The 24,872-nt window shown below is 46.0% G+C and overlaps 2 protein-coding genes and 1 long non-coding RNA gene across 3 annotated transcripts; all 3 read right to left on the minus strand.

Moving 5' to 3' along the window:
• Window positions 1-4,236: 4,236 nt before the first annotated feature.
• LOC118943621 lies at window positions 4,237-6,391 on the minus strand. Its single transcript, XR_005038905.1, has 2 exons — window positions 6,224-6,391; window positions 4,237-6,182 (listed from the first exon to the last, which is right to left on the minus strand). It is a non-coding gene; the product is annotated as an uncharacterized LOC118943621 (long non-coding RNA).
• A 2,099-nt stretch (window positions 6,392-8,490) lies between these two features.
• sumo-1 (small ubiquitin-related protein 1) lies at window positions 8,491-19,733 on the minus strand. Its single transcript, NM_001124584.1, is given in 5 exon segments — window positions 8,491-8,866; window positions 12,032-12,103; window positions 15,286-15,363; window positions 15,544-15,618; window positions 19,674-19,733. Coding segments are annotated over 5 exon segments (306 nt in total). The 5' UTR covers window positions 19,686-19,733; the 3' UTR covers window positions 8,491-8,797.
• Window positions 19,734-21,736: 2,003 nt separating this feature from the next.
• LOC118943622 (secreted protein C-like) lies at window positions 21,737-24,285 on the minus strand. Its single transcript, XM_036959505.1, has 2 exons — window positions 23,820-24,285; window positions 21,737-23,666 (listed from the first exon to the last, which is right to left on the minus strand). Exon 2 carries the CDS (start codon window positions 23,181-23,183, stop codon window positions 21,918-21,920), a length of 1,266 nt encoding a protein of 421 aa, XP_036815400.1. The 5' UTR covers window positions 23,184-23,666; window positions 23,820-24,285; the 3' UTR covers window positions 21,737-21,917.
• Window positions 24,286-24,872: the final 587 nt, after the last annotated feature.

Genomic DNA, 24,872 nt, shown 5'->3' on the forward strand with positions numbered 1-24,872 from the left:
GGCCTTCCTCTGACAATGCCTGGTATAGAGGTCCTGGAAGCTTGGCCCCAGTGATGTACTGGGCCGTATGCACTACCCTCTGTAGTGCCTTGTGGTCGGAGGCTGAGCAGTTGCTATACCAGGCAGTGATGCAACCAGTTAGGATGCTCTCGATGGTGCAACTGTATTTGGACCATGATAGTTTGTTGGTGATGTGGACACCAAGGAACTTGAAGCTCTCAACCTGCTCCACTACGGCCCCTTTGATGAGAATGGGGGCGTGCTCGGTCCTCCTTTCCCTGTAGTCCACAATCATCTCTTTAGTCTTCAGTTTAGAGGAAATTAACAAAACCGATGAAGAATACATACCGTTTATCAAAAAGGAACATTCACTCTGTTTACAGTAACAAGCAGTGACGGTCTGTTTACAGTAACAACTTAGTTAGGGTCTGTTTACAATAACAAGCGGTGACGGTCTTTTTACAGTAACAAGCAGTGACGGTCTGTTTACAGTAACAACTTAGTTAGGGTCTGTTTACAATAACAAGCAGTGACGGTCTTTTTACAGTAACAAGCAGTGACGGTCTGTTTACAGTAACAACTTAGTTAGGGTCTGTTTACAGTAACAAGCAGTGACGGTCTGTTTACAGTAACAAGCAGTGACGGTCTGTTTACAGTAACAACTTAGTTAGGGTCTGTTTACAGTAACAAGCAGTGACGGTCTGTTTACAGTAACAAGCAGTGACGGTCTGTTTACAATAACAAGCAGTGACGGTCTGTTTACAGTAACAAGCAGTGACGGTCTGTTTACAGTAACAAGCAGTGACGGTCTGTTTACAGTAACAAGCAGTGACGGTCTGTTTACAGTAACAACTTAGTTAGGGTCTGTTTACAGTAACAAGCAGTGACGGTCTGTTTACAGTAACAAGCAGTGACGGTCTGTTTACAATAACAAGCAGTGACGGTCTGTTTACAGTAACAAGCAGTGACGGTCTGTTTACAGTAACAAGCAGTGACGGTCTGTTTACAGTAACAAGCAGTGACGGTTGTTTACAGTAACAAGCAGTGACGGTCTGTTTACAATAACAAGCAGTGACGGTCTGTTTACAGTAACAAGCAGTGACGGTCTGTTTACAGTAACAAGCAGTTAGGGTCTGTTTACAGTAACAAGCAGTTAGGGTCTGTTTACAATAACAAGCAGTGACGGTCTGTTTACAGTAACAAGCAGTGACGGTCTGTTTACAGTAACAAGCAGTTAGGGTCTGTTTACAGTAACAAGCAGTGACGGTCTGTTTACAGTAACAAGCAGTGAGGCTCAGGGCCGGATTAAGAAATCCAGGGCTCCATTTTTTTTAGTAGCGCCTGTAGATAGATATATCTTAATTGATCCATCTATAACGAGTCTGGACTATAATCAATTAAGACATAACTACAACGAGTCTGGACTATAATCAATTAAGACATATCTATAACGAGTCTGGACTATAATCAATTAAGACATATCTATAACGAGTCTGGACTATAATCAATTAAGAAATAACTATAATGCGCTTGGACTATAATCAATTAAACCACATCTATAACCAGTCTGGACTATGATCAATTAAACCATATCAATGCATATCAGTGATAAATGATCAGATGGTTATGTACAAGTAGAGATATTGGTGTGCAAAAGAGCAGAAAAATAAATAAATAAAAACAGTATGGGGATGAGGTAGGTGAAAATGGGTGGGCTATTTACCAATAGACTATGTACAGCTGCAGCGATCGGTTAGCTGCTCAGATAGCAGATGTTTGAAGTTGGTGAGGGAGATAAAAGTCTCCAACTTCAGCGATTTTTGCAATTCGTTCCAATCACAGGCAGCAGAGAACTGGAACGAAAGGCGGCCAAATGAGGTGTTGGCTTTAGGGATGATCAGTGAGATACACCTGCTGGAGCGCGTGCTACGGATGGGTGTTGCCATCGTAACCAGTGAACTGAGATAAGGCGGAGCTTTACCTAGCATGGACTTGTAGATGACCTGGAGCCAGTGGGTCTGGCGACGAATATGTAGCGAGGGCCAGCCGACTAGAGCATACAAGTCGCAGTGGTGGGTGGTATAAGGTGCTTTAGTGACAAAACGGATGGCACTGTGATAAACTGCATCCAGTTTGCTGAGTAGAGTGTTGGAAGCAATTTTGTAGATGACATCGCCGAAGTCGAGGATCGGTAGGATAGTCAGTTTTACTAGGGTAAGTTTGGCGGCGTGAGTGAAGGAGGCTTTGTTGCGGAATAGAAAGCCGACTCTTGATTTGATTTTCGATTGGAGATGTTTGATATGGGTCTGGAAGGAGAGTTTAGAGTCTAGCCAGACACCTAGGTACTTATAGATGTCCACATATTCAAGGTCGGAACCATCCAGGGTGGTGATGCTGGTCAGGCGTGCGGGTGCAGGCAGCGAACGGTTGAAAAGCATGCATTTGGTTTTACTAGCGTTTAAGAGCAGTTGGAGGCCACGGAAGGAGTGCTGTATGGCATTGAAGCTCGTTTGGAGGTTAGATAGCACAGTGTCCAAGGACGGGCCGGAAGTATATAGAATGGTGTCGTCTGCGTAGAGGTGGATCAGGGAATCGCCCGCAGCATGAGAAACATCATTGATATATACAGAGAAAAGAGTCGGCCCGAGAATTGAACCCTGTGGCACCCCCATAGAGACTGCCAGAGGACTGCCAGAGGACCGGACAGCATGCCCTCCGATTTGACACACTGAACTCTGTCTGCAAAGTAATTGGTGAACCAGGCAAGGCAGTCATCCGAAAAACCGAGGCTACTGAGTCTGCCGATAAGAATACGGTGATTGACAGAGTCGAAAGCCTTGGCAAGGCTTATACCCTTTGTTGGCAATGACAGAGGTCAAACGTTTTCTGTAAGTCTTCACAAGGTTCACACACTGTTGCTGGTATTTTGGCCCACTCCTCCATGCAGATCTCCTCTAGAGCAGTGATGTTTTGGGGCTGTTGCTGGGCAACACGGACTTTCAACTCCCTCCAAAGATTTTCTATGGGGTTGAGATCTGGAGACTAGCTAGGCCACTCCAGGACCTTGAAATGCTTTTTACGAAGCCACTCCTTCGTTGCCCGGGCGGTGTGTTTGGGATCATTGTCATGCTGAAAGACCCAGCCACGTTTCATCTTCAATGCCCTTGTTGATGGAAGGAGGTTTTCACTCAAAATCTCACGATACATGGCCCCATTCATTCTTTCCTTTACACGGATCAGTCGTCCTGGTCCCTTTGCAGAAAAACAGCCCCAAATACAGGTAATGAGTGGAGGACAGAGGAGCCTCTTAAAGAAGAAGTTACAGATCTGTGGGAGCCAGAAGTCTTGCTTGTTTGTAGGTGACCAAATACTTACTCTCCTATACCACTTTGCCACAACATGTTATACCCCCCAGAGGTTACAAAATAAACCCTTAAGGTGATTATAACCGATTATTATCGGGCTGTGAAACCCACATCCGTATTATCGGGTTGTGAAACCCACATCCGTATTATCGGGCTGTGAAACCCACATCCGTATTATCGGGCTGTGAAAACCCGCATCCGTATTATCGGGCTGTGAAACCCACATCCGTATTATCGGGCTGTGAAACCCACATCCGTATTATCGGGCTGTGAAACCCACATCCGTATTATCGGGCTGTGAAACCCACATCTGTATTATCGGGCTGTGAAAACCCGCATCCGTATTATCGGGCTGTGAAACCCACATCCGTATTATCGGGCTGTAAAACCCACATCTGTATTATCGGGCTGTGAAAACCCACATCCGTATTATCGGGCTGTGAAAACCCACATCCGTATTATCGGGCTGTGAAAACCCACATCCGTATTATCGGGCTGTGAAAACCCACATCTGTATTATCGGGCTGTGAAACCCACATCTGTATTATCGGGCTGTGAAACCCACATCTGTATTATCGGGCTGTGAAACCCACATCCGTATTATCGGGCTGTGAAACCCACATCTGTATTATCGGGCTGTGAAAACCCACATCCGTATTATCTGGCTGTGAAACCCACATCCGTATTATCGGGCTGTGAAACCCACATCTGTATTATCGGGCTGTGAAAACCCACATCCGTATTATCTGGCTGTGAAAACCCACATCTGTATTATCGGGCTGTGAAAACCCACATCCGTATTATCGGGCTGTGAAAACCCACATCCGTATTATCGGGCTGTGAAAACCACAGCCGAATGGCTTCAGACTGAGCATTTCTCACCATTTATTGCATTGCTTTCTTCAGTGAAATACAGACTGTATAAAATGCCAAATATACCAAAAGCTAAATGAAGCACGACTATTTAACCGTGTTAATCATTACTGAAACATACAAACTACAAACATTTAACCAGTTAAACATAATGAATACATGACAACTAGATACAAACATTTTATAAAAAATAATTCATACAAAAAGTCAAGAGTTGGCTATAACATGAGTACAACAAAAGTGTGTGTTTGTGTACATTATAAATTCTCCATTCCCCAATCAAACACCTTCACCAAAAACCAAAAACAAACAAAAAAAATGTGTACTTTTTCTCCAATCTGGCAACCCATAAAATTCTACATAGCTTTGTATAAAATGCATAATGAAGAAAATGGTGTAGGTCATTTGAGGCTTGACCTCTGCTTTGCTTCAGCAGAGGAGAAGAGCATATATCTGAGTAGCTTTAGGTACGATCATCCACGTACGGCATACCCAAACGGATCATCCACGTACGGCATACCCAAACTGATCACCCACGTGCGGCATACCCAAACGGATCACCCACGTACGGCATACCCAAACGGATCATCCACGTGCGGCATACCCAAACGGATCATCCACGTGCGGCATACCCAAACGGATCACCCACGTACGGCATACCCAAACGGATCATCCACGTGCGGCATACCCAAACGGATCATCCACGTGCGGCATACCCAAACGGATCATCCACGTACGGCATACCCAAACTGATCACCCACGTGCGGCATACCCAAACGGATCATCCACGTACGGCATACACAAACGGATCATCCACGTACGGCATGCCCAAACGGATCATCCACGTACGGCATACCCAAACTGATCATCCACGTACGGCATACCCAAACTGATCATCCACGTACGGCATACCCAAACTGATCATCCACGTACGGCATACCCAAACTGATCATCCACGTACGGCATACCCAAACGGATCATCCACGTGCGGCATACCCAAACGGATCATCCACGTGCGGCATACCCAAACGGATCATCCACGTACGGCATACCCAAACTGATCACCCACGTACGGCATACCCAAACTGATCATCCACGTACGGCATACCCAAACGGATCATCCACGTACGGCATACCCAAACTGATCATCCACGTACGGCATACCCAAACTGATCATCCACGTACGGCATACCCAAACGGATCAACCACGTGCGGCATACCCAAACGGATCATCCACGTACGGCATACCCAAACGGATCATCCACGTACGGCATACCCAAACTGATCATTCACGTACAGCATACCCAAACTGATCATCCACGTACGGCATACCCAAACTGATCATCCACGTACAGCATACCCAAACTGATCATCCACGTACGGCATACCCAAACTGACAAACTGATCATCCAAGTACAGCATACCCAAACTGCCTATCGTAGTTTCCCCTCCTGAATTGAGACAACTAATAACATGAGATCCCGTGCAATAATACAATTAAAAAACTGTCTTACTCAAATAAAATATATTTTAAAAAGACGTATCCAAAATATACAAAGAGGGGTAACATTTGAATGAATGATTTTCTTTTAGAAAATAATCGAACTGTGTACGATGCTAACTTTTGCTATACAAGGTTTGTCAGAATTAAAACTGGGAACTCACGGCAGCCTTTATCCTGCCATGAATAAGTACAATAGTGATGGGCATTGTGGGATTGAAAGGTATGTCAATATGTTACATTTACCAGTCATTTTTTTTACAAAAATTAACATAGATGTAAGGCAATGTCAAAATCAGTTCAGGGTAACAATGGAGTAACTAACTGATTGGTTTTGAATTAAAAATGGTTAAAAAAAAAATCTAAAATCTTCTTTGCAAAGAGCAATTGCTCAAGCAAGAATTTTGCAAGGACTAGGAGTGGTCTGAGTGGAGGAGGGGAACCTAGCGGTTATTGGCACAGAGGGTCTGAGTGGGGCGGGAACCTAGCTGTTATTGGCACAGAGGGTCTGAGTGGAGGAGGGGAACCTAGCTGTTATTGGCAGAGAGGGTCTGAGTGGGGAGGGAACCTAGCTGTTATTGGCAGAGAGGGTCTGAGTGGGGAGGGAACCTAGCTGTTATTGGCAGAGAGGGTCTGAGTGGGGAGGGAACCTAGCTGTTATTGGCACAGAGGGTCTGAGTGGGGAGGGAACCTAGCTGTTATTGGTAGAGAGGGTCTGAGTGGGGAGGGAACCTAGCTGTTATTGGCAGAGAGGGTCTGAGTGGGGCGGGAACCTAGCTGTTATTGGCAGAGAGGGTCTGAGTGGGGAGGGAACCTAGCTGTTATTGGCAGAGAGGGTCTGAGTGGGGAGGGAACCTAGCTGTTATTGGCAGAGAGGGTCTGAGTGGGGAAGGGAACATTGAAAACTATTGGCAGAGGTTTGAAACTCTCATTTCAGGTCTAATAACTAATTTACTAGGTCAAAACTCCATCCCACCAAAACAAAAACAGGCTGGAATTTCAAGTGGGCGGTCTTTCCAATCAGCTCTGACACTAAAAGAGCATTATCTTCACAATATTAATACAGCCTCGGTGTGGAAATATATACACAGAACAAAGAAAAATCTGCACTGGGCCTTTAACGTGATCAATGTACAGTAATCAGTACTACAGAGTACTACACAGTTCAGATTAATGTACAGTAATCAGTACTACAGAGTACTACACAGTTCAGATTAATGTACAGTAATCAGTACTACACAGTTCAGATTAATGTACAGTAATCAGTACTACAGAGTACTACACAGTTCAGATTAATGTACAGTAATCAGTACTACAGAGTACTACAGAGTTCAGATTAATGTACAGTAATCAGTACTACAGAGTACTACACAGTTCAGATTAATGTACAGTAATCAGTACTACAGAGTACTACACAGTTCAGATGAATGTACAGTAATCAGTACTACAGAGTACTACACAGTTCAGATTAATGTACAGTAATCAGTACTACACAGTTCAGATGAATGTACAGTAATCAGTACTACAGAGTACTACACGGTTCAGATTAATGTACAGTAATCAGTACTACAGAGTGGGAACGTTGTCTTTATATTATGTAAAGCTGAACTTGGACGATGCAGATTGAACAGAGCACTTTAGTAAGGTATTTTACAAGTTCTCTAACAGAAAGAGACAGGCAGTGAATGAGAACTTGGTTATTAAATACCCCGGGTGTGTTACTGAAGACTGTGGACAAGCGTTTTGAATGAACCGAGGAGGAGACATTAGTGACGTCGTATTACATGCCACCTGTAAAGTAACAGCTGGGTAACACACAGACCTGAAGTCAGGAATTAACAGTGGCATGCTAGCTACAGGTAACTGCCAAAACACCTCCTGAGTAAACGAGGGGATACAAAGTATATTGAAAGCAGGTGCTTCCACACAGGTGTTGTTTCCAAATTAATTAAGCAATTAACATCCCATCATGCTTAGGGTCACGGGGGGAAAAAATGCTGAGCATGGCCATTATTTTGGCTACCATGACCATGCCCTCCATAGGATGACAATGAACCCATCCACAGGGCTTGAGATCATTTGAAGAGTATTAAAATGATAAAACCCATATACCACGACCATCTCAGGTCCCCAGATCTCAACCCGATGGAACACTTACGGGAGAATCTGGAGCGGCGCCCGAGACCACGTTTCCAGAGTCCCAGACACGTGTAGTATCTATGTCATGGTGCGTTGAAGCAGCTCTGGCTGGTGGTCACCCAACACCCTCTATTAAAGACACGGTGTTCGCGTTTCCTTTACTTTGGCCGTTACCTGGATGTTCAATAAACGGTGTGGATCTACAGCTAGTAAAAATATATACTGTGGAAATATGTATATGGGGACGGATACCAATCAACCAAACTGAAGCTAGGTGGGGGGGGGGGGGGGGGGGGGTCTGAAGAAAAACTATCATTCTGATGTCATCTATCCAACCAATGAGTCTTCTGATGGACCACATGGCTGGACCATGGTGGCCGTAAACATCAAGCAGTAGGAGTGCTGATCTAGGATCAGGTCACCCTTGTCCATGTGGTCAATGGGGCGGCAGGGTAGCCTAGTGGTTAGACCGAAAGGTTACTGGATCGAATCCCCGAGCTGACAAGGTAGAATTTTTTTTTATTTGTTGTTCTGCCCCTGAACAAGGCACCGTTTCCTGGTATGCCGTCGTTCGAAATAAGAATTTGTTCTTAACTGGCTTGCCTGGTTACATTTTTTTTTTTTTTTAAATACCCAAAACTGATCTCCGATCAGCACTCCTACTCTGAAATGCATTCAGACCCTGTTTGTGCTGTCTTGCCAGCTCCTACAGTCATTGTCACGCCTTCATACGAGTTTTCAAAACAGCACAAACAGACCAGGTAAGAGAACAGGAGATGTATCAGACAGTTATTCTCTCCTCTCTGGCAGAGATCTCTACCACTGAGAGGAACACAAAGCCAAAACAAATCACTCAGTAATTGTACAAATATAAAATACAATATTATCATCAACAACAAAAAAGTTAAATCCAGGAAGACTAATTATTCCGAAGTCCTCCAGTCTGTTCCTGATAGACCTCGATGACGTCCTCGTCTTCCATCCCCAGCTACAAGAGATAGGGAGGACAGAGATGTTTAGATGGAGACACAATAGCTGTGTTTACAAAGGCAGCCCAGTTCTGATCTTTTGCCCAATTATGTGATTGCTCTCAATACCAATAAATGGATGGAAATAATCAGTATCGGGCTCATATGGTGCAATTTTCACCCCCCCCCCCGGCCGAATTTCTGCCTGCTGGAACGGCTCAGATACACCAAGAAAACATGAAATCACCCCGGGATTTGATAGAACAGCACTTAGAGATGAACAACATAACATTTATAATGGGTGAATCTTTCCTTTAAACCAGAGGAGGCTTGATACCCAAACCACCAGGTCCTGCAAGGATATGGATCAGACAGAACACCACCAGGTCCTGCAAGGATATGGATCAGACAGAACACAACAGAACCCAACCAGGAAGAGGCTAAATGACGTGGCTATGGGTCAGACAGAACACAACAGAACCCAACCAGGAAGAGGCTAAATGACGTGGCTATGGATCAGACAGAACACCACCAGGTCCTGCAAGGATATGGATCAGACAGAACACAACAGAACCCAACCAGGAAGAGGCTAAATGATGTGGCTATGGGTCAGACAGAACACAACAGAACCCAACCAGGAAGAGGCTAAATGACGTGGCTATGGGTCAGACAGAACACAACAGAACCCAACCAGGAAGAGGCTAGATAAATGACGTGGTTATGGGTCAGACAGAACACAACAGAACCCAACCAGGAAGAGGCTAAATGACGTGGCTATGGGTCAGACAAAACACAACAGAACCCAACCAAGAAGAGGCTAAATGACGTGGCTATGGGTCAGACAGAACACAACAGAACCCAACCATGAAGAGGCTAAATGACGTGGCTATGGATCAGACAGAACACAACAGAACCCAACCATGAAGAGGCTAAATTATGTGGCTACGGGTCAGACAGAACAACGTGGCTACGGGTCAGACAGAACGACGTGGCTACGGGTCAGACAGAACGACGTGGCTACGGGTCAGACAGAACGACGTGGCTACGGGTCAGACAGAACGACGTGGCTACGGGTCAGACAGAACGACGTGGCTACGGGTCAGACAGAACGACGTGGCTACGGGTCAGACAGAACGACGTGGCTACGGGTCAGACAGAACGACGTGGTTACGGATCAGACAGAACTACGTGGTTACGGATCAGACAGACCGACGTGGTTACGGATCAGACAGAACGACGTGGTTACGGATCAGGCAGAACGACGTGGTTACGGATCAGGCAGAACGACGTGGTTACGGATCAGACAGAATGACGACGTGGTTATGGGTCAGACAGAATGACGACGTGGTTATGGATCAGACAGAACGACGACGTGGTTATGGATCAGACAGAACGACGACGTGGTTATGGATCAGACAGAACGACGACGTGGTTATGGATCAGACAGAATGACGACGTGGTTATGGATCAGACAGAATGACGACGTGGTTATGGGTCAGACAGAATGACGACGTGGTTATGGGTCAGACAGAACGACGACGTGGTTATGGATCAGACAGAACGACGACGTGGTTATGGATCAGACAGAATGACGACGTGGTTATGGATCAGACAGAATGACGACGTGGTTACGGATCAGACAGAACGACGTGGTTATGGATCAGACAGAATGACGACGTGGTTATGGATCAGACAGAATGACGACGTGGTTATGGATCAGACAGAACAACGTGGTTATGGATCAGACAGAATGACGACGTGGTTATGGATCAGACAGAATGACGACGTGGTTATGGATCAGACAGAACGACGTGGCTACGGATCAGACAGAACGACGTGGCTACGGATCAGACAGAACGACGTGGCTACGGATCAGACAGAACGACGTGGTTATGGATCAGACAGAACGACGTGGTTATGGATCAGACAGAACGACGTGGTTATGGATCAGACAGAATGACGTGGTTATGGATCAGACAGAACGACGTGGTTATGGATCAGACAGAACGACGTGGTTATGGATCAGACAGAACGACGTGGTTATGGAGCAGACAGAACGACGTGGCTATGGGTCAGACAGAACGACGTGGCTACGGGTCAGACAGAACGACGTGGCTACGGGTCAGACAGAATGACGACGCTATGGGTCAGACAGAAAAACAGAACCCAACCAGGAAGAGGCTAAATGACGTGGCTATCCGACAGAACGACGACGTGGTTATGGATCAGACAGAACGACGACGTGGTTATGGATCAGACAGAACGACGTGGTTATGGATCAGACAGAACGACGTGGTTATGGATCAGACAGAACGACGTGGCTACGGGTCAGACAGAACGACGTGGCTACGGGTCAGACAGAACGACGCGGCTATGGAGCAGACAGAATGACGTGGCTATGGGTCAGACAGAACGACGTGGCTACGGGTCAGACAGAACGACGCGGCTATGGAGCAGACAGAATGACGTGGCTATGGAGCAGACAGAATGACGTGGCTATGGAGCAGACAGAACGACGTGGCTATGGAGCAGACAGAACGACGTGGCTATGGGTCAGACAGAACGACGCGGCTACGGGTCAGACAGAACGACGTGGCTATGGGTCAGACAGAACGACGTGGCTACGGGTCAGACAGAACGACGTGGCTACGGGTCAGACAGAACGACGTGGCTACGGGTCAGACAGAACGACGCGGCTATGGAGCAGACAGAATGACGTGGCTACGGGTCAGACAGAACGACGTGGCTACGGGTCAGACAGAACGACGTGGCTACGGGTCAGACAGAACGACGTGGCTACGGGTCAGACAGAACGACGTGGCTACGGGTCAGACAGAACGACGTGGCTACGGGTCAGACAGAACGACGTGGCTACGGGTCAGACAGAACGACGTGGCTACGGGTCAGACAGAATGACGTGGCTACGGGTCAGACAGAACGACGTGGCTACGGGTCAGACAGAACGACGTGGCTACGGGTCAGACAGAACGACGTGGTTACGGGTCAGACAGAACGACGTGGTTACGGGTCAGACAGAACGACGTGGCTACGGGTCAGACAGAATGACGACGCTATGGGTCAGACAGAAAAACAGAACCCAACCAGGAAGAGGCTAAATGACGTGGCTATCCGACAGAACGACGACGTGGTTATGGATCAGACAGAATAACAGGAAGCATAGCTACCTCTTTTGGAGTGTGGTTGTCTGAGATTCTTTGTCCCTCAAATAGAAACCGTAAGGTACTCATATGAACACCCTACAGAGAGAGGAGGAAAGAAACGCTGAGTGAAAACACAGCTTTGGGTAAGGGGCACACAGCGTTGGGTAAGGGGCACACAGCGTTGGGTAAGGAACACAAAGCGTTGGGTAAGGAACACACAGCGTTGGGTAAGGAACACACAGCGTTGGGTAAGGAACACACAGCGTTGGGTAAGGAACACACAGCGTTGGGTAAGGAACACACAGCGTTGGGTAGGGAACACACAGCGTTGGGTAAGGAACACACAGCGTTGGGTAGGGAACACACAGCGTTGGGTAAGGAACACACAGCGTTGGGTAAGGAACACACAGCGTTGGGTAGGGAACACACAGCGTTGGGTAAGGAACACACAGCGTTGGGTAAGGAACACACAGCGTTGGGTAAGGAACACACAGCGTTGGGTAAGGAACACACAGCGTTGGGTAAGGAACACACAGCGTTGGGTAAGTGGCACACAGCGTTGGGTAAGGGGCACACAGAGTTGGGTAAGGGGCACACAGCGTTGGGTAAGGAACACACAGCGTTGGGTAAGGAACACACAGCGTTGGGTAAGGAACACACAGCGTTGGGTAAGGAACACACAGCGTTGGGTAAGGAACACACAGCGTTGGGTAAGGAACACACAGCGTTGGGTAGGGAACACACAGCGTTGGGTAAGGAACACACAGCGTTGGGTAAGGAACACAAAGCGTTGGGTAAGGGGCACACAGCGTTGGGTAGGGAACACACAGCGTTGGGTAAGGAACACACAGCGTTGGGTAAGTGGCACACAGCGTTGGGTAAGGGGCACACAGCGTTGGGTAAGGAACACACAGCGTTGGGTAAGGAACACACAGCGTTGGGTAAGGAACACACAGCGTTGGGTAAGGAACACACAGCGTTGGGTAGGGAACACACAGCGTTGGGTAAGGAACACACAGCGTTGGGTAGGGAACACACAGCGTTGGGTAGGGAACACACAGCGTTGGGTAGGGAACACACAGCGTTGGGTAAGGAACACACAGCGTTGGGTAAGGAACACACAGCGTTGGGTAAGGAACACACAGCGTTGGGTAAGGAACACACAGCGTTGGGTAAGGAACACACAGCGTAGGGTAAGGAACACACAGCGTTGGGTAAGGAGCACAAAGCGTTGGGTAAGGAGCACACAGCGTTAGGTAAGGAACACACAGCATTGGGTAGGGAACACACAGCGTTGGGTAAGGAACACACAGCGTTGGGTAAGGAGCACACAGCGTTGGGTAAGGAGCACACAGCGTTGGGTAAGGGGCACACAGCGTTGGGTAAGGGGCACACAGCGTTGGGTAAGGAACACACAGCGTTGGGTAGGGAACACACAGCGTTGGGTAGGGAACACACAGCGTTGGGTAAGGAGCACACAGCGTTGGGTAAGGAACACACAGCGTTGGGTAAGGAACACACAGCGTTGGGTAAGGAACACACAGCGTTGGGTAAGGGGCACACAGCGTTGGGTAAGGAACACACAGCGTTGGGTAAGGAACACACAGCATTGGGTAGGGAACACACAGCGTTGGGTAAGGAACACACAGCGTTGGGTAGGGAACACACAGCGTTGGGTAAGGGGCACACAGCGTTGGGTAAGGAACACACAGCGTTGGGTAGGGAACACACAGCGTTGGGTAAGGAACACACAGCGTTGGGTAAGGAACACACAGCGTTGGGTAAGGAACACACAGCGTTGGGTAAGGAACACACAGCGTTGGGTAGGGAACACACAGCGTTGGGTAAGGAACACACAGCGTTGGGTAGGGAACACACAGCGTTGGGTAAGGGGCACACAGCGTTGGGTAAGGGGCACACAGCGTTGGGTAGGGAACACACAGCGTTGGGTAAGGAACACACAGCGTTGGGTAAGGAACACACAGCGTTGGGTAAGGAACACACAGCGTTGCATAAGGAACACACAGCGTTGGGTAAGGAACACACAGCGTTGGGTAAGGAACACACAGCGTTGGGTAAGGAACACACAGCGTTGCATAAGGAACACACAGCGTAGGGTAAGGGGCACACAGCGTTGGGTAGGGAACACACAGCGTTGGGTAAGGAACACACATCGTTGGGTAAGGAACACACAGCGTTGGGTAAGGAACACACAGCGTTGGGTAAGGAACACACAGCGTTGGGTAAGGAACACACAGCGTTGGGTAAGGAGCACACAGCTTTGGGTAAGGAACACACAGCGTTGGGTAGGGAACACACAGCGTTGGGTAAGGGGCACACAGCGTTGGGTAAGGAACACACAGCGTTGGGTAGGGAACACACAGCGTTGGGTAGGGAACACACAGCGTTGGGTAAGTGGCACACAGCGTTGGGTAAGGAACACACAGCGTTGGGTAAGGAACACACAGCGTTGGGTAAGGAACACACAGCGTTGGGTAAGGAACACACAGCGTTGGGTAAGGGGCACACAGCGTTGGGTAAGGGGCACACAGCGTTGGGTAGGGAACACACAGCGTTGGGTAAGGAACACACAGCGTTGGGTAGGGAACACACAGCGTTGGGTAAGGAACACACAGCGTTGGGTAGGGAACACACAGCGTTGGGTAGGGAACACACAGCGTTGGGTAGGGAACACACAGCGTTGGGTAGGGAACACACAGCGTTGGGTAAGGAACACACAGCGTTGGGTAAGGAACACACAGCGTTGGGTAAGGAACACACAGCGTTGGGTAGGGAACACACAGCGTTGGGTAGGGAACACACAGCGTTGGGTAAGGAACACACAGCGTTGGGTAAGGAACACACAGCGTTGGGTAAGGAACACACAGCGTTGGGTAAGGGGCACACAGCGTTGGGTAAGGAACACACAGCGTTGGGTAAGGAACACACAGCGTTGGGTAAGGAACACACAGCGTTGGGTAAGGAACACACAGCGTTGGGTAAGGAACACACAGCGTTGGGTAAGGAACACACAGCGTAGGGTAAGGAACACACATTGTGAGTCCCAATTGGCACCCTATTCCCTATAGAGTGCACTACTTTATACTAGATGCCAAATGGCTCCCTATTCCCTAATAGTATCCCTATGGGCCCTGGTCTAAAGTAGTGCACTACATAGGGAATAGGGTTCCATTTGAGACTCACACACAAAAACTAGTTGCTCACTAAGAACGGCCAGAAAACCTCAAGTGAGGTTGCGAATGAGATGCGATTGTTACCTGTCTCTGGCTATAAGATTCCTTCAGCTTCTTCAGATGGGTCGTCATTTTCACTTTGAAGTGAATTTCACTGTTGTCCTGAGGTTGGAAAAGAATGAATAGATTCCAAGTTTAAACGTTTTCAAATTTGTAGGTCAACTGATATAAAAATCGGATAAATAATTGACTGTGATAAACCATCCTAGCTATGTAAACTCACAGAGCTACTTTTCACCAGCATCTTCACCATACTTTTCCTTCTCCAAACTTCTTCCTTACCTGACCGATCACTTTCAGTTTGATGTACTCTCCATCTTTTTGGTCTCCTCCATCCTGACCTGAAGGTTTCGTGTCCTTCAAGAGAAAGGACATGAAGCTGGGATTGTATTTTAACACAACGGTGACTGTTTTAGTTTGGTCTGCAGACGTTATCGCCCGATGGCTTTTGTTTCTATAATGGACCAGGTCATAAATCCTCAAATGAGCTCTTTCCTTTATAGGAAACATCATCACAGCATGTTGTTGACAGTTTGATAACATCATCTATCTCTGGGCAAAGGAGCGTTATGGGGAAGGGAATTACAGATAACATAGCTAGCTAATTAGTTTTTTTGGTCTGGTCTCCTTCATTCCTTCTGTGCACCTTCCTATTTATACACACAAGCTCCTCCCCTGCCCCACCCACACACACCAAGCCCCTCCCCCTAAAAGCATAATTAAAACATAAAAAATAAATGTTTTGTCATACCCATGGTATACGATCTCATTTAACACAGCTGTCAACCAATCATCATTCAGGGCTCGAACCACCCAGTTTCTAAAGGGAATTATGAACTAGGTGGTTGGAGCCCTGAATGCCTGACATATTTATATTTATTATTCCATTAGCTACAAGTCATCTTTCAGTTACATATCTTAAAAACATTACAATACATTCACAACAGATTTCAAAATATATTAAGTGTGTGCCCTCAGGCCTCTACTCTACTACCACATATCTATAACACAAAATCCATGTGTACGTGTGTGTATAGTCAGTATGTTATCGTGTGTTTGTACGCGTGTCTATGTTTGTGTTGTTTCACAGTCCCCGCTGTTCCATGAGGTGTGTTTTTATCTGTTTTTTCAATCTAATTTGACTGTTGGCATGAATTACTTGATGTGGAATAGAGTTCCATGTAGTCGTGGCTCTATGTAGTACTGTGGAATAGAGTTCCATGTAGTCATGGCTCTATGTAGTACTGTGGAATAGAGTTCCATGTAGTCATGGCTCTATGTAGTACTGTGGAATAGAGTTCCATGTAGTCATGGCTCTATGTAGTACTGTGGAATAGAGTTCCATGTAGTCATGGCTCTATGTAGTACTGTGGAATAGAGTTCCATGTAGTCATGGTTCTATGTAGTACTGTGGAATAGAGTTCCATGTAGTCATGGCTCTATGTAGTACTGTGGAATAGAGTTCCATGTAGTCATGGTTCTATGTAGTACTGTGGAATAGAGTTCCATGTAGTCATGGCTCTATGTAGTACTGTGGAATAGAGTTCCATGTAGTCATGGCTCTATTTTATTTTATTTATTTTTATTTCACCTTTATTTAACCAGGTAGGCAAGTTGAGAACAAGTTCTCATTTACAATTGCGACCTGGCCAAGATAAAGCAAAGCAGTTTGACAGATACAACGACAGAGTTACACATGGAGTAAAACAAACATACAGTCAATAATACAGTATAAACAAGTCTATATACAATGTGAGCAAATGAGGTGAGAAGGGAGGTAAAGGCAAAAAAGACCATGGTGGCAAGGTAAATACAATATAGCAAGTAAAACAGTGGAATGGTAGTTTTGCAATGGAAGAATGTGCAAAGTAGAAATAAAAATAATGGGGTGCAAAGGAGCAAAATAAATAAATTTATTAAATACAGTAGGGAAAGAGGTAGTTGTTTGGGCTAAATTATAGGTGGGCTATGTACAGGTGCAGTAATCTGTGAGCTGCTCTGACAGTTGGTGCTTAAAGCTAGTGAGGGAGATAAGTGTTTCCAGTTTCAGAGATTTTTGTAGTTCGTTCCAGTCATTGGCAGCAGAGAACTGGAAAGAGAGGCGGCCAAAGAAAGAATTGGTTTTGGGGGTGACTAGAGAGATATACCTGCTGGAGCGTGTGCTACAGGTGGGAGATGCTATGGTGACCAGCGAGCTGAGATAAGGGGGAACTTTACCTAGCAGGGTCTTGTAGATGACATGGAGCCAGTGGGTTTGGCGACGAGTATGAAGCGAGGGCCAGCCAACGAGAGCGTACAGGTCGCAATGGTGGGTAGTATATGGGGCTTTGGTGACAAAACGGATTGCACTGTGATAGACTGCATCCAATTTGTTGAGTAGGGTATTGGAGGCTATTTTGTAAATGACATCGCCAAAGTCGAGGATTGGTAGGATGGTCAGTTTTACAAGGGTATGTTTGGCAGCATGAGTGAAGGATGCTTTGTTGCGAAATAGGAAGCCAATTCTAGATTTAACTTTGGATTGGAGATGTTTGATATGGGTCTGGAAGGAGAGTTTACAGTCTAACCAGACACCTAAGTATTTGTAGTTATGTAGTACTGTGGAATAGAGTTCCATGTAGTCATGGCTCTATGTGGTACTGTGGAATAGAGTTCCATGTAGTCATGTCTCTATGTGGTACTGTGGAATAGAGTTCCATGTAGTCATGACTCTATGTGGTACTGTGGAATAGAGTTCCATGTAGTCATGGCTCTATGTAGTACTGTGGAATAGAGTTCCATGTAGTCATGGCTCTATGTAGTACTGTGCACCTCCCATAGTCTGTTCTGGACTCGGGGACTGTGAAGAGACCTCTGGTGGCATGTCTTGTGGGGTATGCATGGGTGTCTGAACTGTGTGCTAGTAATTTAGACAGACAGCTCTATGTATTCAACATGCCAATACAAGTAGTGATGAAGTCAATCTCTCCTCCACTTTGAGCCAGGAGAGATCGACATGCATATTATAAATATTAGATCTCTGTGTACATCTAAGGGCCAGCTGTGCTGCCCTGTTCTGAGACAATTGCAATTGTCCTACGTCCCTCTTTATGGCACCTGACTGAACAGTAGCCCAGGTGCAACAAAACTAGGGCCATATCAGACCGTATACCACAGATATGACCCAATTTTTTTGTTGTTGTTTTAATTAAGTTTGTAACCAGTTTATAATAGCAATAAGGCATCTCTGGGCGGTTGTGGTATATGGCCAATATATCGCAGCTAAGGGCTGTGTCCAGGCACATTGTGCTTAAGAACAGCCTTTAGCTAGGCATGGTATTTTGGCCCTATACCACACCCCCTCTGCCTGTACACTCTCGAATGCCCTTCAAGCCAATCAGATATGAGTATTCAACAATGCCATGGTATAAAGTACTTTAGAAACTGGGTTGTTCGAGCCCTGAATGCTAATTGGCTGACAGCCATGGTATCGGTAGGCCTTCATTGTAAATAAGAATGTGTTCTTAACTGACTTGCCTAGTTAAATATCAGACCATTTACCAGGTCTGATATATCATGGCAGGTTGCAGGCCTAAGAATAGCCTACATTATGAGATTATGGACAATAGAGCGATATTATTTTACATTTTTTTAAATGGCAGCCAAGCATCGATGATCAAGTCACCAGAATAAGACCCTCAATATTTATTGGAAAGAAGCAAAGTCATCACCTTGCACTTTCACCACCCCTTGAAGTTCATTATAACTTATTTAATCTGTAGCCTAATAAACTACACGCTTTCCGATCCACACAAAGTTAACTTAGGTTGTGTGATGGTTGTGTGAATATTTGCGCATAAAGGCGTTTCCACCTAAATTTATCACATAATTAATTTTACTGATGAAAAAAAGAATAATCTAATATTTTCTAACATATTTTGTTTTGTCGACATTTGGAAAGTTTACCAGGAAAAAACATGTAGTTTCCATCAGGCCCGTCAATACTTTTGTATCCGACATGCACTTTACTCTCGCATAAAAGGATTGGATGGAAACATGGTGATGCAACGATATGCATTACTAACAATGGACCTGCTGTCCCCTCTCAAAACTCTTCACTTCAGCCGAAACATATAGCTAAGTTGGGTATTTACGTCCTCTAGTTGAAAACTAACTTGGCTAACTAGCTAAAATCACAAAAACTATAATGAGCCCACCGCTTTAACTACCTAGTTAAAAGTTATCTAGCTACTATCGAACTAGCAGCAATGTATTTGTCTGACGCTAACGTTAGCTGCTAACACGACAGCTACCATGGTGGTTAAACAATGTTAGCGGTCTGTGCGAACTGCTATAAGTTTTGTGACTCACTCGTGGTGTAAATGTACTGTTTGGTTGATAAGTGGTATAGGTTAATAGTTATTATCACTTACTGTATCTGACATCTTGTTATTTTTTGTGAAATTAGCCAGGGCAGTGTAGAAACCCGTGTTGTTGACAACAATCTCTTCGCTTTTCTTCAAATAACCCCCCCCCCTTCCGCCTCCCAGAACGGTAGCTACGCGACGACGTCAGGAAGAGGAGGATCTCCCGGAAAAGGATATTACGTACACGCCTGGTGTCCAAATTGAAGACGTTTTGTCGCGCTGCGAGAGTCGAGTGGAGATGAACGGGTTCAGTCAGTCCTGATGGGGAGAGGCTAAATAGGCACACGCTTTGTAGTGGTGCGCAGGTCAGCTGTTTGTTCACCCGCAACCGACCACAATAGCTAATAACTTATCAGTAACCTTCCGACTATAGCCTATGTGATAAAGTGAAAATCCGAGGCCTACACACCACCCTAAACCGCTAATATAAAAAAATGCCCTGTAGTCTACAGTCAGAGAAGGCTAAACGAATTTTTTTCCCTGATTTAGATATGTTTATGTTAGTCAACTTGTCTGTAAAAGCCTTCTACAGGCCCATGTTGACTCCAATGGCTCCTCTGTACGCGAAAGAAACCCACACCTGTTTAGCCGAGGTGTTCACAGAACACTTGAAAAGAAAAAGAGAGCCACAAACTCTAGGAGCTCAAATGCAATAATTTAATGACCTAATAACTCTTTAATACTGTGCCGCTGTTCTGGACCTGGGGACTGTGAAGAGACCTCTGGTTGCATGTCTTGTTTTGTACTGAGTGTCTGAACTGTGTGCCAACTGCAGTACGGTACCTCCCAACACATCTACCATCACCAGACCAATAGCGATGCAGTCAATCTCTCCTCAACCTTGAGCCAGGAGAGATTGACATGAATGTCACTGATATTCACCCTCTGTGTACATCTAAATGCAGTACGTGCTGCTCTGTTCTGGACCAACTGCAGTTTACCTACAGTGTGTCCTTTGCCACACATGACAACACAGCCGGGCAGCAGTATGCCAGGTGCGACAAAACTAGGGCCTGTAGGACCTGTCTGGTCGACTGAGCTGTTCAGAAGGCAAAGCAAAGCTCAATCATGGACAAACCTCTTCCCATTTTAGCAACCATTGAGTATATATGTTTTGACCATGACAGCTTGCTATCTAGGGTTACACCCAGCAGTTTACTTCTCCACTTGCTCAATAGCCACATTATTCAATAATAGTTCAGCGTTGAGCGAGTGATTTGTTCCAAAAATGATGATTTAAGTTTTGGAGATATTTAGCATCAGTCTGTTTCTAGTTACCCATTCTAAAACTGACTGGAGCTCTATGTTAAGGCTGTTGGTTATTTTACTGTCGTAGTCGAGGTGAATACTGTTGAGTCATCAACGTACATAGACACGCAGGCTTTATTCAAGGGCAGTGGATGGTCATTTGTAAAAACAGGAAACAGTAATGGCCCTAGCCGGCTGCCCTGCGGTAAACCACACTCAACTGAATTTGCATTAAAGAGGATTCCATTAACGAAAACACTCAGTGTTCTAATAGATACAGTTGGAAGTTTACATACACTTTAGCCAAATACATTTAAACTCAGTTTTTCCACAATTCCTGACATTTAATCCTAGTAAAAAATTCCCTGTCTCACATCTGTTAGGATCATCACTTTATTTTAAGAATGTGAAATGTCAGAATAATAGTAGAGAGAATGATTTATTTCAGCTTTTATTTCTTTCATCACATTCCCAGTGGGTTAGACGTTTACATACACTCAATTAGTATTTGGTAGCATTGCCTTCAAATTGTTTAACTTGGGTCAAACATTTCGGGTAGCCTTACACAAGCTTCCTACAATAAGTTGGGTGCATTTTGGCCCATTCCTCCTGACAGAGCTGGTATAATATATATATATATATATACTCTGTGTTCTATTAGACAGGTATTATCTATTAGACAGGTAACTCTGTGTTCTATTAGATAGGTAACTCTCTGTGTTCTATTAGATAGGTAACTCTCTGTGTTCTATTAGATAGGTAACTCTCTGTGTTCTATTAGATAGGTAACCCTCTGTGTTCTATTAGATAGGTAACTCTGTGTTCTATTAGATAGGTAACTCAATAAACCTGCTGTGTTCTATTAGATAGGTAACTCTGTGTTCTATTAGATAGGTAACTCTCTGTGTTCTATTAGATGGGAAACCGGAAAGATCCAGACTGTTGATTGGGAAACCGGAAAGATCCAGACTGTTGATTGGGAAACCGGAAAGATCCAGACTGTTAATTTGGAAACCGGAAAGATCCAGACTGTTGATTGGGAAACCGGAAAGATCCAGACTGTTGATTGGGAAACCGGAAAGATCCAGACTGTTGATTGGGAAACCGGAAAGATCCAGACTGTTGATTGGGAAACCGGAAAGATCCAGACTGTTGATTGGGAAACCGGAAAGATCCAGACTGTTGATAGGGAAACCAGAAAGATCCAGACTGTTGATTGGGAAACCAGAAAGATCCAGACTCATCCACCGTGACAGAAGAGGAAGATCCAGACTCATCCACCGTGACAGAAGAGGAGGATCCAGATTCATCCACCTTGACAGAAGAGGAGGATCCAGACTCATCCACATTGACAGAAGAGGAGGATCCAGACTCATCCACATTGACAGAAGAGGAGGATCCAGACTCATCCACCTTGACAGAAGAGGATCCAGACTCATCCAGCATGAGAGAAGAGGAGGACCCAGACTCATCCACCATGACAGAATAGGAGGATCCAGACTCATCCACCTTGACAGAAGAGGAGGATCCAGACTCATCCACCTTGACAGAAGAGGAGGATCCAGACTCATCCAACTTGACAGAAGAGGAGGATCCAGACTCATCCAACTTGACAGAAGAGGAGGATCCAGACTCATCCAGCATGAGAGAGGAGGACCCAGACTCATCCACCATGACAGAAGAGGAGGACCCAGACTCATCCACCTTGACAGAAGAGGAGGATCCAGACTCATCCACCATGACAGAAGAGGAGGATCCAGACTCATCCACCATGACAGAAGAGGAGAAACCAGACTCATCCACCATATTAGAAGAGGAAGATCCAGACTCATCCACTGTGACAGAAGAGGAGGATCCAGACTCATCCACCATGACAGAATAGGAAGATCCAGACTCATCCACCTTGACAGAAGAGGAGGATCCAGACTCATCCACCTTGACAGAAGAGGAGGATCCAGACTCATCCACCTTGACAGAAGAGGAGGATCCAGACTCATCCACTGTGACAGAAGAGGGAGATCCAGACTCATCCACCTTGACAGAAGAGGAGGATCCAGACTCATCCACCGTGACAGAAGAGGAGGATCCAGACTCATCCACCATGACAGAAGAGGGAGATCCAGACTCATCCACCGTGACAGAAGAGGAGGATCCAGACTCATCCACTGTGACAGAAGAGGAGGATCCAGACTCATCAACCGTGACAGAGGAGGAGGATCCAGACTCATCCACCATGACAGAAGAGGGAGATCCCAACTCATCCACCATGACAGAAGAGGGAGATCAAGACTCATCCACCATGACAGAAGAGGAGGATCCAGACTCATCCACTGTGACAGAAGAGGAGGATCCAGACTCATCCACCGTGACAGAAGAGGCGGATCCAGACTCATCCACCATGACAGAAGAGGAGGATCCAGACTCATCCACTGTGACAGAAGAGGAGGATCCAGACTCATCAACCGTGACAGAGGAGGAGGATCCAGACTCATCCACCATGACAGAAGAGGGAGATCCCGACTCATCCACCATGACAGAAGAGGGAGATCAAGACTCATCCACCATGACAGAAGAGGAGGATCCAGACTCATCCACTGTGACAGAAGAGGAGGATCCAGACTCATCCACCGTGACAGAAGAGGCGGATCCAGACTCATCCACCATGACAGAAGAGGAGGATCCAGACTCATCCACCGTGACAGAAGAGGGAGACCCAGACTCATCCACCTTGACAGAAGAGGAAGATCCAGACTGTTGATTGGGAAACAAGAACAAACAATGAGTTATGAGGAAGGGTGTTGAGGGACCACCTGTCACATTCTCCAAGGTGTGTTTGTGTTATAATAAACAAATGCATTTTCTGTCCAGATAAAGGTGGTGATACGGCATTGGAAAAATACCCACCACTGACAGGAGCGTCTCCCTCAGGCCATCCGGTGCATGGACATCCTGTTCCAGTGGGATCCGAGCGCCAGCGTCCAGTTGTGGAGACAACAGGAGAACGAACCTGTGGACGGACAGGTCAGTTATCACGCCCTGATCTGTGTCACCGGTCTTTGTGATTGTGTCACGCCCTGATCTGTGTCACCTGTCTTTGTGATTGTCTCCACCCACTTCCAGGTGTCACGCCCTGATCTGTGTCACCTGTCTTTGTGATTGTCTCCACCCACTTCCAGGTGTCACGCCCTGATCTGTGTCACCTGTCTTTGTCTCCACCCACTTCCAGGTGTCACCAGTGTTCCTCATTAGTCCCTCTGTATTTATTCCCAGTTTGTCTGTTGCCACTTCGTCTTGTTTTTCCGTGCTGCTGCTGTTTCTTCTCTCTCTTTTGCTAGTTGTCCCGGTTTTGACCCTTGCCTGCTTCGACTCTGAACCCTTCCTGCCTGCCCTGACCTTCAGCCTGCCTGCCACTAATTTTCCACCATAATTTGCAAATAAATTCATTAAAAATCCTACAATGTGATTTTCTGGATTTTTTCCCCCTCATTTTGTCTGTCATAGTTGAAGTGTACCTTTGATGAAGATTACAGGCCTCTCATCTTTTTAAGTGGGAGAACTTGCACAATTGGTGGCTGACTAAATACTTTTTTGCCCCACTGTACGCCTTTCATACTTGAAATATAATCAAAGCTGGTGATAAATACTACAAGTTATTTATCATCACTTTATTTGACCAGTTTTAATAACTAGCGCCATGTTTACGGTTGTTACCGGCTTAAACTAGCAGCATTAAGGTATCACTAGCCACTTTAAACAATGCCACTTCATAATGTTTACATACCCTACATTACTCATCTCATATGTAAATACTGTACTCTATACCATCTACTGCATCTTGCCATCTTGATGTAATGTATCACTAGCCACTTTAACTATGCCACTTTAGATACTCTACTCATCTCATATGTATATACTGTACTCGACACCATCTACTGCATCTTGCCCATGCCGTTCTGT

Source organism: Oncorhynchus mykiss, chromosome 22 (assembly GCF_013265735.2).
Source record: "Oncorhynchus mykiss isolate Arlee chromosome 22, USDA_OmykA_1.1, whole genome shotgun sequence".
NCBI classification, from domain to species: Eukaryota; Metazoa; Chordata; class Actinopteri; order Salmoniformes; family Salmonidae; genus Oncorhynchus; species Oncorhynchus mykiss.